Source organism: Muntiacus reevesi, chromosome X, assembly GCF_963930625.1.
Source record: "Muntiacus reevesi chromosome X, mMunRee1.1, whole genome shotgun sequence".
Lineage (NCBI taxonomy): Eukaryota > Metazoa > Chordata > Mammalia > Artiodactyla > Cervidae > Muntiacus > Muntiacus reevesi.
In genome coordinates this window covers 64,113,019-64,126,448 of record NC_089271.1, presented here as the reverse complement: position 1 = coordinate 64,126,448, position 13,430 = coordinate 64,113,019, and the positions used below count along the sequence as shown (strand labels likewise).

General features: G+C 54.7%; 2 protein-coding genes across 2 annotated transcripts; one reads left to right on the top strand and one right to left on the bottom strand.

Moving 5' to 3' along the window:
• The first annotated feature begins 2,445 nt into the window (after positions 1 to 2,445).
• On the top strand, positions 2,446 to 6,180 carry LOC136154507 (uncharacterized protein CXorf49 homolog). Its single transcript, XM_065916768.1, has 2 exons — positions 2,446 to 3,711; positions 6,115 to 6,180. Exons 1-2 carry the CDS (start codon positions 2,446 to 2,448, stop codon positions 6,178 to 6,180), a joined length of 1,332 nt encoding a protein of 443 aa, XP_065772840.1.
• A 3,246-nt stretch (positions 6,181 to 9,426) lies between these two features.
• LOC136154506 (uncharacterized protein CXorf49 homolog) lies at positions 9,427 to 13,225 on the bottom strand. Its single transcript, XM_065916766.1, has 6 exons — positions 11,918 to 13,225; positions 10,775 to 10,840; positions 10,518 to 10,584; positions 9,790 to 9,813; positions 9,601 to 9,635; positions 9,427 to 9,489 (listed from the first exon to the last, which is right to left on the bottom strand). The coding sequence occupies exons 1-6, from the start codon at positions 13,223 to 13,225 to the stop codon at positions 9,427 to 9,429; spliced, it is 1,563 nt and encodes a 520-aa protein (XP_065772838.1).
• Between the last annotated feature and the right edge of the window lie 205 nt (positions 13,226 to 13,430).

Sequence of the window (13,430 nt, the reverse complement as noted above, 5' to 3'; positions counted from 1 at the left end):
GCATCATTTTGTGCATGGAAAACTCAAAAGATTACACACTCACACACTAACACACACACAAACACAACTGGGAGAACTAATAAACATATTCAACAAAGTTCCAGGACACAAAATCAAGAAACAAAATTCAGTTTAATCACTACACACTAACAAAGAACAACTTGAAAAGGAAATTAAGAGAACAATTCCATTGATATTAGCATCAAAAAAGAATAAAATACTGAGGAATAAACTCAAGCAAGGAGTCAAAAGACTTGTATACTACAAACTACAAATCATTGCTGAAAGAAATTAAAAAGAAATACAAATAAATGGAAACACAAATAAATGGAAAGACACCTGTCTACACAGACTGGAATACTAAATATTGTTGAGGTCCACGCTATCTGAGATGGTTAATTTTATGTGTAAGCTTGACTGGTCCACAGAGTGCCTAGATACTTAGTCAAACATTATTCTGGGTGCTTCTGTAGGGTGCTTTTCCATGAGATTAACATTTAAATCAGTCAACTGGATAAAACAGATTTCCCCAGGATAATGTGGGTGGGCTTTACCTAATCAGTTGGTAGTCTCAATAAAGCAAAAAAGGCAAACTTTCCTCATGTAAGAGAAGTCCTCCTACGTGAAAGCCTTTGGACTGGGACATCAGCTTCTTTTACTGCCTAGAGACCCAAACTGAAATATTAGCTCTATTGGTTTGGTTCTTAGGCCTTCTAACCTGGACTAGAGCTAAACCACTGGCTCTTCTGGGTCTCCAGTTAGCCAACTCACCCTCTAGATTTTGGGACTTACCAGCCTCTATAAATGAATGAGTCAATTCTTTTTCACACACACACACACACACACACACACACACACACACACACACACACACACTCCATTGGACCTGTTCTTCCAACCTACTACCCAGACTGATCTACACACTGCAAACCCTAACAAAATCTCAATGGCATGTTTTACAGAAAAAGAAAACTTCATCCTAAAATTTAAATAGAATCTAACGAGATCTTTAATAGGCAAAGCAATGTGGAAAAAGAAAAAAAGTAGAGAACTCACACTTCCTGGTTTCAATATATTACAAAGTTACAGTAATCAAAACTGTGTGGTACTGCCATATTAACAAATAGACCAATGAACTAAAATAGACATCTTAGAAATATACCCTCACTTATAGAGGATGTGCCAGACAGCAGACTTGCTGGAAAAGAATAAAAGGGGCTTTTTTTTTTTAAGTTTTAACATATTTGGATCAAAGCAAGGGCTCTGGAGTCAAATTGCTTGGTTTTAATGCTACCACTGATCTGCACAGGCCAAATGACCTTGGCTCAGTGACTGACCACTCAGTACCTGTTTCCTCACCTGTAAGAGGCTGGTAATCACTGGTACTATAGTCCTAGGAATATCACAAGGAACCACTGAGTGCCAGGCACAGGGTCCCTGCTGTATAAGTTGCTTTTAATAGATTCTGCCAAATTACCTCCCAAATAGATTTCTTGCACCACCGCCACAGGGGTTTGCTCCTAACTTCTCCCACTCTCAGAATGGTTAACCTCTAGGAAGGTTGTCTTCCTAGTGTGTGAAACCTGATTAGTTGTTTTAGTTTACATCTTAAGAATCAGCAGTCATGAGCACCTTTGCGACTGTAACTGGACACTAAGATTCTCTCTTCTTTCAGTTGCCTCAGATCGGAGAAAGAGCTGAGGGAGCAAGGTCAACCCCAGTCTGTTCCCCAAATCTGCCTGCCAAGAGCATTTGATGGAGCAGTTGAGGCAGAGATGTTACAGAACAAAACTACGATCCCTTTGTCCTCTGGCCACTTAGGGAGAAGTACGCCGACCACTCACCACTCTCTGCCCACTCTCCCATTGGTCATAAGACTTGTGGTGGAAGGGAGGCTGGCAAGTGCTTTCAGCACGTGCTAGGCGCCCAGCGCCTCCATCCTGACGTTTCATCCTCACCTCCCAGGAGACCAGCGCCCTCAGTACCCTCCTGCCACCCGCTCCACCCGTTTTGCACACAGTCAAGGCTCAGGGATGTGACTCTAACCAGAAAGCAGAGGTGCGACAGGAGGAGGTGGGAAGAAAGGCTTGACAGACGTATCCTCGCAGCATCAACTTCACCCACCAACTCCAAACTGCCGCGATGGTCTTGGGCTTGGCAGCAAGCCAGAGGAGGCTGTCGACCCCATTGGTTACACCTCGAGGGGACGGCCAAACAAGGCGCGTGCTGGTTGGCAGGAAGCGGACCAATGAGGAGGCGGCAGCTCTGGCACGCTGAAAGTCTCGCGTTATTTGCGGCCATCTCCTGCGTGTGGTGCTGCTGGTGCTTGACGGCGAGCTCCAGTTGACACCCGCCTCACATGCCGTGACCACCACCACCGCCGCCACCGCGACCCGGTTGATAAATCATCGCCGCCCCAGGTCCGGCGGCCACCCAGATCCCGACATGAGCTCCCCAGATGATGAGGTGTCTGTTTCGGGAGCGGGTTTCAGCTCAGAGTGTGGGGAGCAGACCAGCGGCCTTGAGGCCGGCTCCGCAGGCCCGCAGGGACCCAGCCTTATCCCCGAGGCTGGGGCACTGCGAAGCTGCGAGGGTGAGGGCGGGGATGGCTTCCCAGACCCTGAGGTCTTCGAGTCAGAGCGGGAGCTGCTGGAAGCGGGAGGGCCAGGGCTGTGGGGCTGGGAAGGCCGGCCTGGGTCCCTGGCCGACGAACAGGGGGACGCCCTGCAGCTGGCTGACGAGTCAGTGGCGGCCATCCTGCAGCAGCTGGCCAACCTGAATTTGCTGGGCACCTGTGCTTACCTGTCCCAGGAGAGCTATGTGGTCGGCGAAGTGTCTGCCTTGTGGAATCTCGAGGCACGTCCCCGCAGTCGAGGCAGTGCCACCCAGAGGTGTGGGGAAGCGGCACAGGCTGAGGCTGGACCTCTCCACGTCGGTGGGAACCCTAAGAGAGGCACTAGAAGTAGGTTGAACGTGGCTGTGGATCGCCAGTGGCCCCCCTCAGAAAGCCAAGCTGAGCTGCTGTCCGAACCCAAGTCCTCTGATGATTTCAGTGAGATAGAGCGGATGAGGGTGAGCATTTATCCCAAAGACGGAGGCCAGGCCATGCTCAACAGCCCTGAGGATCCTGGGAACACACCCAGACGCTTGCATGTCCAAGGCAGGGAGAATCTCCTTAACGTGCCAGGCACTTGCCAGTCCTCGGCTCCACAAGGATTAATTTCGGTTGTGGAAAGGGAGGGCAGGCAGGGCGATGCAGAGCAGGAGGAAACCTCTCCCCCTAAGAAAATGCAGAGCGTGCTCTGGGGGAAGGGGGGCAGCCTGCCCAGCTACCCGGGAGTGGCAGTAGTATCAGTTACTGCAGCTGCCGCTACAGGCAGCAGGCCGCGGCCCACTCCTAGGAGGAAGGGGGTCCAGGAGAAGAAATCCCTTGGGGGCATCTCCAAACCTGCCATGGAGAGAACCTTCCCTTCCTGGGGGCAGGGAGTCTCGGCCACTCCCCTGGAACTGGCCACCTTTCCCCCAATCTCTGGCATCCCACTACTCGGGAGGTCCAAGAAGTATGCCTTGGTCCCTTCGGGAGCTGAAGAGTCCAAGCACACCGGCGCTGGGAAGAAACCCGTGGCTCGGCGGGCCCGGGAGTCGGTGGCAGCATTGGCGGTGTCAGGAGCAGACAACGACCCAAATAGAGACCCACTCCCAAAAGGCCAAGTGAGTAGGCCAGACCCCTCCTCTCTCCCCACTCTTCCCCCTCCCACCCTCCCCAGGGCACAGGTCTTCACCCGGTGCTCCTTCTCTCCATCCCTCAGGGGTCGTCATTGGGTGACCCTCGGTCACTGGGTCATTAGGATGCCAGATTGGTGTCCTTTCACTAGGGACAAACGTTAAGGTAGCACTTTGGGTGTGCTGAGCTCGGTTCTCCACCTTTGTCCTATTTCCAGCCTCCTCCACGAGGCTGGGTCTGGGGTGGAAGGGAGAGCTGGTAGCTGAATTGATTTGAGGGGACCCCTTAAAAGCTTCACAGAGCTTCGGTGTTTAGACACATCACTTTCCTGAATCCTACTTCCTAACTCTTCCCCAAACCTTCTTTGCAGGGGCCTCAGGCTTTCTCAGTGCCACATGTTGTCCCCAGCTCAGTTCTGCCTACAGGCCTGGGGCTGACTGACAGAGAATGTGCTAAAGAGATCAGCCTTTCAATACTCTTTCCGATTCCCTGCCTCAGCTCTGTCTTGAATCACATGAGCTCTCACAAACACAGACATATAAATGCACTGGTACACACACGCACACGCACACACATATCCTTACTCCAGATTAGTGAGAAATCTTGTTTGTAGCTTACCACTGACAGGCCATGGCCATCTTCTCCATCGCTGCATCATGGAGAACCTGGCAGGGCCAACCTCAACATCAGAGGCACACAGGATTCAAGAAACTCAGAGCCCGTGGCCATGAACAAGGGAGAAGTCAGGCCCAGAGGGCCTGGCCCATCAGGTGAGTGTCCTGGGTTTTGATATGGGGGAGGAGGCTAGGGGTGAGGGCAGAAACCTCTGTCTCTGACTCACTCTCTCTTCTGGGGGCTCAGCCTTGCTCTCAGGCCGCTTCTCCCATGAGAAACAGGGTGTCACCAGGGCTGGACCTGGTCCCATCACCTTCTGTGTAGAATTTGTTTGGCAGGGGTGATCGGTGGCAGTGCCCCAACAGCTACTCTGGGCGTAGACCTGCAGGCTAATGGCCTTTTCTGTGAAGTGCTGTTCGCCCACATTGCTCTCCCAGGTGCTGGCTGTGGCTGCCGCTCTGGGAGGCTCGAATGCAGAGCCTCCATCATGGTGAAATGGCTGCCCTAATGAATAGAGGGGCAGGCCCAGAGAGAAAGTTTGCGCTGCCTCCCAGGCAGAGCAGAGGAGACGTGATGCTAGCAGAGGGTGGTACTGCCTCACCTCACGTTAGAGCCTGCTTGGCGGTTTCCACCTCACTGGGAACCTGGGAAGCTGGATTGTGTGTCCTTTCCCTCTCAGGTGACCAGGAACCAACTGACCATGGCCCAAGACTGAAAAGGCAGCAGCAGCCACGCAGAAGGCAGGGCTGTCCTCGGGTAATGTTTCTTCTGGCTCCTATGAATGCACACCCAAACACCATGGTGGGATCTGAGTCCAAGTGCAACTGACTTGTGTGGGCCAACCCCGCCCCTATCCCGCACCCCAGGGAGGGAGCCCACCTCCATTCCACTGAGGAATGTCTTTCCCTTGCCAGTCTAGACACCTGGTTTGGGATGAGGACTCGGGCAAGAGGAGAGGAGGAGGAGAGGGGAAGCCGGTGTATACTAACCATTTCTGTTCCTCCTTTGTCTGCTGGCCTAGTGTCTGGTGCTACAGAGAGAAATAGACGACCTTAAGGAGCAACTTGGTATGAGGAACCAGGGACAGAGAGCAGCGGGTTCTTAGTGCAGAAGTGGGGTGGGCCCTTGGGGTGAGGTGGGCTGCAGGTGCAGGGGGCCTCGTAGGGATCAGCATTACTGTGGGGAGGAGAACCTATCAAGCCTGTCCGTGGAGTGTGCGGTGCATGTCCAGCTGGGCGTGCGGACAAGTAGCAAAGTACTGTGTGGACTGCGTGCACACTCTGCCAGCCAGTCGAGTCCTAGAGAGCTCCTTCTAATAGGACTTGTAGAGATGCCCTGTTGATCTGGTGTGGCCCTTAAGGGTCTTGTTGGATTGTTTGTGAGACAATTTTTGAATGGTTTGGGCATGGCCCCGAGCTTGAGAGCTGCTGGCACATTATGTTTCCTTTTAGGAAATGGCTCCATATTAACTTCCAGTAGTGGGGAGTGATCAGGCCCAGAGCACTTTGCATCGGGGCTGGGGGTAGGTGGGTTTCAGGTTGCAAGTCTAGGTGGTTCCCCACAGGGACAGGGGGACAGGCTTCTGTGTCTTTCTTTCTGGACCACCTGTTCATGCCTTTCCCTGTTGCAGCCTCCATGCGGTACCTGGCTGACAAGTTCCAGATCGTTTGAAGTGAGTGTTACACACTGCATACCCCTTCCCACAACGTTGGCTGTTGAGCAGGGCTGTGGGCTGCCCTGGCTTGAGGCTTTTCCCTGACTCTGCTGTTTTACAGGTTGAGCCCAGTATCTTCCTGCAAGAGGAGCAGCTGTTACCTCCCGGGCCGGCGAGCTGCGGCTAAGCTTGTTGCCTCTCGTTCTGCCTCCACCAGGGCATCCTCTGCCCTTGTTTGCCCCCTCTCTGCCCCAGTTTCACAGCAGTTTTTGATTAAAGGACTTCTCATATTCTGTGCTCTACCCTCTCTCTGGGAGGTAGGGGTAGGCGGAGTGGGGCAAGGCCTGGTGGGGAGCCACTCTTATCAGAGCCTGTTGCAGAGCAGTACTTCTGGCATCCTGCGGTGGGGATTCTGGGTCAGCCTCTGCTACCATCCAGGCCAGCAGGGCACCAGAGTGCCCCTGGTCTGGGTTCACTGAGGGCCTTGTATGGCCACATTGACCCATCCTCCCATTCCCTTAAAGGCTTCTTCTAGTTCTTTAAATTCGCTCCTCTGGGATTTGCCGGTTCCCATCCATCGTTGACATTCTGCCTCCCCATTGGAAGGAACTCATGACTCACAGAGCTCCATCCCATCCTGCTTGCTGCACTGGATTCATGTCCTAATTACCCTGACCACTCTATTTTCCACTGGAGTACCCTCGATCCCTCCCCTGAATTGCCATTGGTGACCTTGCATGCACCTGTAGTTCAGCAGGTGGAAACAGGCACAGGTGCCCTCATCTCCCCCTTCCCAGGCTCTGCCCTCTCATTGGAGTCCCTACTGCCCGTACCATCCCCACCCCCGCCCCACTCCCACCTTGCACGCTGGAACCTGCACACAGTCCTCATCTCCTCTTTAGCCCTCACCCCTGAGACTCAGGCACCAATAGTTTCGCTTCTCCTTCTTTGGATTCAATGAAGGACTTTGGCATGAAGCCTGGACCCAGTGACCTGGGGAGCAGGAGGGAAGGTACAGGGAACACAGGAGACAGGCTAGTCTCTGGACTGGACGTCAGGAGACGCATCTGTTTGGTGCCAACCTGGGTCAGACTGCACCCTGCCAGCTAGAGATGGATGGTGGTCTTTTGTGTTTTCACATCCTTCCTGCCCTAGAAAGTGAACAAGGGGTTATGTTCACACCATCACACCTCCACTTCCCTGAGCTTCTCTAATTCCTCACTCTGGTGACCAAAGTCCCAGGCCCCTCTCTGCCCAAGGGTGGTGCTGATGCTGGTGCTGGACTTCTCCCCGGGCACAACTTACCTACATGTCTCGGTGGGAAGAGACCTCTCAGCTGGATGGTCTCTGCCAAATTTACTCACTCGGACAACAGCGAGATGGGCTACACCACCAGGCAATATCCACTGGATCAGCTGCAAATTAACTGATCAAGCCCACCTGCTCCAGGGAGGAGTTTGAGTTGAAGGAGTAAGTCCCACACATGTTCTTTTCTGACGCTGAGGTCTCTGCGGGTCCCAACCCTCCTGCTCTGTCCACCTGACCTCATGCCATGAGCCCCGGAAGGAAGTCACCATGAGAGCATAGGGGAAGGGTGGACCCAAGTGCTCCCCATTGCTCAGGTGCAGTCACCCCTAACTCCCCACAAGTAACCCAGGTTGGGGGGGTTCTCCTGTTTCTAAGATGGGCAGCCATATCCCATGTACCCTTCCCATTTTTACCCATCCACACCCTCAGCAGTTGGCAGACATCACAGAATTGCAAGTTAGGATCCAGTGCCTTCTCCAGCGACTCCAACATTTTGAGATGTCCTGTCCTGAGGTTTGGTGAACTCCATCCTCTCCTTCTATGTTTTGGTAATGTGACAACATCCCTTGAATAAAGCAGATCCGACCCTTGCTTTGGCTCACTCAATGCCTTACCGGATCTGGACCAGTCTCTTACTTCCATTACTGCCTGAATCACATCTTTCTGCCTCAAGGGGCATTATCCCTGATGACTTTTATTCACACAGAGAGATGCCCAGGCACAAGCTTTGAATGTGCTACCCACCATCAAACCCTCTTTTGTGAAATAAAACCATGGTGTTTCAGGAAGGGAGTCAGGCAGAACCTACCCTCACTTCACTCAAATACAAATGTGTCCCTCTGAGTCACAGGCTGACACAGCCCTGGGGTCTTGGCTAAGAGAAGGAAGTCCTCCTCAAACTTCAGGGTGGGGGGGAAATTGAACACAGATTTCAGACCCTGTCTTGGGTGCCCTAACAAGTAGTCTGGCAGACTGAGCTGGGACACTCCGGGAAATAGCATTTGCAGGAAAATCTGTCATGGGGCTGATGGAACAGTATTTGATGGAGACCTTGTAAGAACACAGACTTACGAACCATACTTGTCATAGAGCCTGACAGGCCCCTTTCCACCCAAGGGCAGAGAGACATCCAGGCTGCAGGAGTGTAGGCTGGTCAGCTGGCTAGGGCAGGGAGGATATGAAAGCTCCAAGGACTGGACCATCCATCTCTAGCTGTCAGGGTGCACTCTGCCCCAGATTGGCACCAGACGCCTCTCCTGACTTCCAGCTCAGCAACTAACCTGAGCATTTCTCCTGTATTCCCTGTACCTTCACTCCTGCTCCCCAGTTCACTGGGTCCAAGATTCATCCTCATGCCCTTTACTGAACCTGAGGAAGTGGGAGCAAAAGTTTTGGTTCCTGAGTCTCAGGGGTGAGTGTTAAACAGGAGAGGGGGAGAGTATGCAGGTTCCTGCTTGCAAGCTGGTACTGGGGGGTGGGGTGGGGATCCACTGAGAGGGTAGGGCCCAGGAAGGGGGAAGATGAGCAAACCTGTGCCTGTTACCACCTGCTTAAGTAAACATGCAGGCAAGGTCATCGATGACAAGCCAGGGGAGGGATCCAGGGTGCTCTGACAGGAAAGCAGTGGTCAGGGTAAGCAGGACAATGAGTGCAGTGAGGGAAGGGTGAAAGACTGGAGCTCTGTAAGGGGGTCATGAGTTCCTTCCGACAGGGAAGCAGAATGGCAGCAATGAATGGAAACTGCTAAACCCCAGAGGAGGGTGTTTAGAGAAACAGAAAGGGCCTTCAGGCAAAAGGGAGGACGTGCCAATGTGGCCAGACAGAGGCCACACAGAACACAGACTGGGGGCGCTCCACTGGTCTGATGGCCTGGATGGTAGCAGAGGCTGACCCAGAGATCCCAACACTAATTCCAGAGGTACTGTTCTGGAAAATGTTCTGATGTGGAACAGCTCCCCACCAGGCCTCGTCCCACTCCCTTAACCCCTACCCCCCAGAGACAGGGCAGAACACAGAACATGAGAAGTCCTTTAATCAAACACTGCTGTGACACTGGGCAGAGAGGGGGCAAAACAAAGGGCAGAGGATGCCCTGGTGGAGGCAGAACAAGAGGCAACAAGCTTGGCTATAGCTCGCCGGCCTTGGAGGTCAACTGCTGCTCCTCTTGCAGGAAGATACTGGACTCAACCTGTAAAACAGCAGAATCAGGGAAGAGCCTCAAGCCAGGGCCAGCCCACAGCCTTGCTCAACAGCCAACATTGTGGGAAGGGGCATGCAGTGTGTAACACTCACTTCAAACGATCTGGAACTTGTCAGCCAGGTACCGCTTGGAGGCTGCAACAGGGAAAGGCATGAACAGGTGCTCCAGACAAACGGAATAGAAGCCTGTGCCCCTGTCCCCGTGGGGAACCACCTAGCCCTGCAACCTGAAACACACATACCCCCAACCACGATGCAAAGAGCTCTGGGCCTGATCACTCCCCTCTACCGGAATTAAATGTGGAGCCATTTCCTAAAAGGAGACAAAATGTGTCAAGAGCTCTCAAGCTCCGGGCCATGCCCAAACCATTCAAAAACTGTCTCGCAAACAATCCAACAAGACCCTTAGAGACCACAACAGATCAACAAGGCATCTCTACAAGTCCTATCAGGAGCTCTCTAGGACTCGTCTGGCTGGCAGAGTATGCACGCAGTCCACACAGTACTTTGCTACTTGTCCGCACGCCCAGCTGAACATGCACCGCACACTCCAGGGACAGGTTTGATAGGTTCTCCTCCCCACAGGAATGCTGATCCCTATAAGCCCCCCTGCACCTGCAGCCCACCCCACCACAAGGGCCCACCCTGCTTCTGCACTAAGAACCTGCTGCTCTCTGTCCCTGGTTCCTCATACCAAGTTGCTCCTTAAGGTCGTCTATTTCTCTCTGTAGCACCAGACACTAGGCCAGCAGACACAGGAGGAAGAGAAATGGTTAGTATATACCCGCCTCCCCTCTCCTCCTCCTCTCCTCTCCCCCGGGCCCTCCATCCCAAAGCCAGGTGTCTAGTCTGGCAAGGGAAAAACTTTCCTCAGGGGAAAGGAGGTGGGCTCCCTCCCTGGGGTTCGGGATGGGGGTGGGGCGGGCCCACACATGTCACTTGAACTTGGACCCAGATCCCACCATGGGGTTTGGGTGTGCATTTCCAGGAGCCAGAAGAAGTATTACCCGAGGACACCTCTGCCTTCCGGGTAGCTGCTGCTGTCTTTTCGGTCTTGGGGGATGGTCAGTTGGTTCCTGGTCACCTGAGAGGGAAAGGACACACAATCCAGCTTCCCAGGTTCCCAGTGAGGTGGAAAGGGCCAGGTCGGGTCTAACGTGAGGTGAGGGCATACCACCCTCTGCTAGCATCAAGCCTCCCTTGCTCTGCCCGACAGGCAGTCCAAATCTTCTCTCTGGGCCTGCCCCCCTATTCCTTAGGGGCAGCCATTTCACCACGATGGTCAGCAAAGACTCTGGTTCTGGGTTCGAGCCTCCCAGAGTGGCAGCCACAGCCAGCACCTGGGAGAGCAATGTGGGCAAACAGCACTTCACGGAAAAGGCTATTAGCCTGCAGGTCTACGCCCAGACTAGCTGTTGGGGCACTGCCACCATCACCCCTGCCAAACAAATCCCACACAGAAGGTGAGGGGGCCAGGTCCAGCCCTGTTGACACCCTGTTTCCCATGGGAGAAGTGGCCTGAGAGCAAGGCTGAGCCCCCAGAAGAGAGAGAGAGAGTCAGAGACAGAGGTTTCTGCCCTCACCCCTGGCCTCCTCCCCACATATCAAAACCCAGGACACTCACCTGAGGGGCCAGGCCCTCTGGGCATGACTCCTCCCTTGTTACTGGCCACGGGCTCTGAGTTTCCTGAATCCCGTGCCCCTCTGATGTTGAGGTTGGCGCTGCTGTGTTCTCCATGATGCATCCATGGACAAGATGGCCCTGGCCTGTCAGTGGTCAGCTAAAAACAAAAATTTCTCACTAATCTGGAGTAAGGGTGTGTGTGTGTGCACACGAGCATGTGTGTACCAGTGCATTTATATGTCTGTGTCAGTGTGTGTGAGAGCTCGAGTGATTCAAGACGGAGCTGAGGCAGGGAATTGGAAAGAGAATTGAAAGGCTGATCACTTTAGCAAATTCTCTCTCAGTCAGCCCCAGGCCAGTAGGCAGAGCTGAGCTGGGGTCAACAGTTTGGCACTGAGAAACCTGGGCACCCTGCAAGGAAGGTTTGGGGAAGAGCTAGGAAGCAGGAAGCAGGAAAGTGATGCGTCTAAACACCGAAGCTCTGTGAAGCTTTTAAGGGGTCCCCTCAAATCAATTCAGCTATCAGCTCTCCCTTCCACTCCAGCCCCAGCCTCGTGGAGGAGGCTGGAAACAGGCCAAGGGTGGAGAACCGAGCCCAGCACACCCAAAGTGCTACCTTAACGTTTGTCCCTAGTAGAAGGATCCCAATCTGTCATCCTAATGACCCAGTGACCGAGGGCCACCCAATGACGACCCCTGAGGAATGGAGAGAGGGACAAGGGGTGAAGACCTGTGCCGTGGGGAGGGTGGGAAGGGGAAGAGTGGGGAGAGAGGAGGGGTCTGGCCTACTCACTTGGCCCTTTGGGAATGGGTCTCTATTTGGGTCGTTGTCTTCTCCCGACACCGCCATTGCTGCCACCAACTCCTGGGCTCGCCTAGCCACGGATTTCTTCCCAGCACCGGTGTGCTTGAACTCTTTGACTCCCGAAGGGACCAAGGCATCCTTCTTGGACCTCCCGAGCAGCGGGATGCCGGAGATTGGGGGGAAGGTGGCCGGTTCCAGGGGAGTGGCCGAGACTCCCTGCCCCCAGGAACGGAAGGTTCTCTCCACGGCAGGTTTGGAGATGCCCCCAAGGGATTTCTTCTCCTGGACCCCCTTCCTCCTAGGAGTGGGCCACGGCCCACTGCCTGTAGCGGCAGCTGCAGCAGCTGATACTACTGCCACTCCCGGGTAGCTGGACAGGCTGTTCCCCTTCCCCCAGAGCACGCTCTGCACTTTCTTAGGGGTAGAGATGTCCTCCTGCTCTGCACCGCCCTGCCTGCCCTGCTTTTCCACAACTGAAATTAATCCTTGCGGAGCCGAGGACAGGCAAGTGCCTGGCACGTTAAGGAGATTCTCCCTGCCTTGGACATTCGAGCGTCTGGGTGTGTTCCCAGGATCCTCGGGGCTCTTGAGCTTGGCCCGGCCTCCGTCTTTGGGAGAAATGCTCACCCTCATCAACTCTATCTCACTAAACTCCTCAGAGGACTCGGGGTCAGACAGCAGCCCGGCTGCATTTTCTGAGGGAGGCCACTGGTGATCCACAGCCACGTTCAACCTACTCTTAGTGCCTCTTTTAGGGTTCCCCCAGGCCCGGCCCGCCTTGGGCCCGCCGACCCCGTTAGGGCCAGCCTCAGCCTGTGCTGCTTCCCCACACTTATGGGTGGCACCGCCTTGATGGCAAGGACGTTCCTCGAGGTCCCACAAGTCAGACACCTCGCCGACCGCGTAGCTCTCCTGGGACAGGTATCTGCTGATGCCCAGCACGTTCAGGTAGGCCATCTGCTGCAGGATGGCCGCCATTGACTCGTCAGCCAGCTGCAGGGCATCGCCCTGGTCGTCGGCCGTGAAGCCAGACCGGCCTTCGCGGCCCCACAGCACCGGCCCTCCCGCTTCCAGCAGTTCCCGCTCTGACTCAAAGCCCTCAGGGTCTGGGAAGCCACCCCCGCCCTCACCCTCGCTGCTTCCAGTTGTCCCCGGCTCAGGGCCAGGGCTGGGGCCGGGGCCGGGGCCGGGTCCCCGAGGGGCTGTGGAGCCGGCCTCAAGGCCGCTGGTCCGCTCCCCGCAGTCTGAGCCGAAACCCGCTCCCGAAACAGACACCTCATCATCTGGGGAGCTCATGTCGTGAGATGGATTGCTGCCAGATCTGGGGCGGTGATGATTTATCTGGGTCGCGGTGGCGGCGGTTCGGGCAGGTAAGGCGGGCGGTGTCTGGAGTGCGCAGTCAAGCACCAGCCGCACCACACGCAGGAGATGGCCGCAAATAACGCGAGGCTTTCAGCGCGCCAACCCTGCCGCCTCCTCATTGGTCCGCTTCCTGCCAACC

Excerpts from the sequence above, each read along its gene's own strand:
- LOC136154507 (XM_065916768.1), top strand. The coding sequence starts at position 2,446 with ATGAGCTCCCCAGATGATGAGGTGTCTGTTTCGGGAGCGGGTTTCAGC. Across the intron at positions 3,712-6,114 it reads ACCCACTCCCAAAAGGCCAA|GTTGAGCCCAGTATCTTCCT; the intron begins GTGAGTAGGCCA and ends GCTGTTTTACAG.
- LOC136154506 (XM_065916766.1), bottom strand. The coding sequence starts at position 13,225 with ATGAGCTCCCCAGATGATGAGGTGTCTGTTTCGGGAGCGGGTTTCGGC. Across the intron at positions 10,841-11,917 it reads ACCCATTCCCAAAGGGCCAA|GTGCTGGCTGTGGCTGCCAC; the intron begins GTGAGTAGGCCA and ends TTGCTCTCCCAG. Across the intron at positions 10,585-10,774 it reads AGTCTTTGCTGACCATCGTG|GTGACCAGGAACCAACTGAC; the intron begins GTGAAATGGCTG and ends TTTCCCTCTCAG.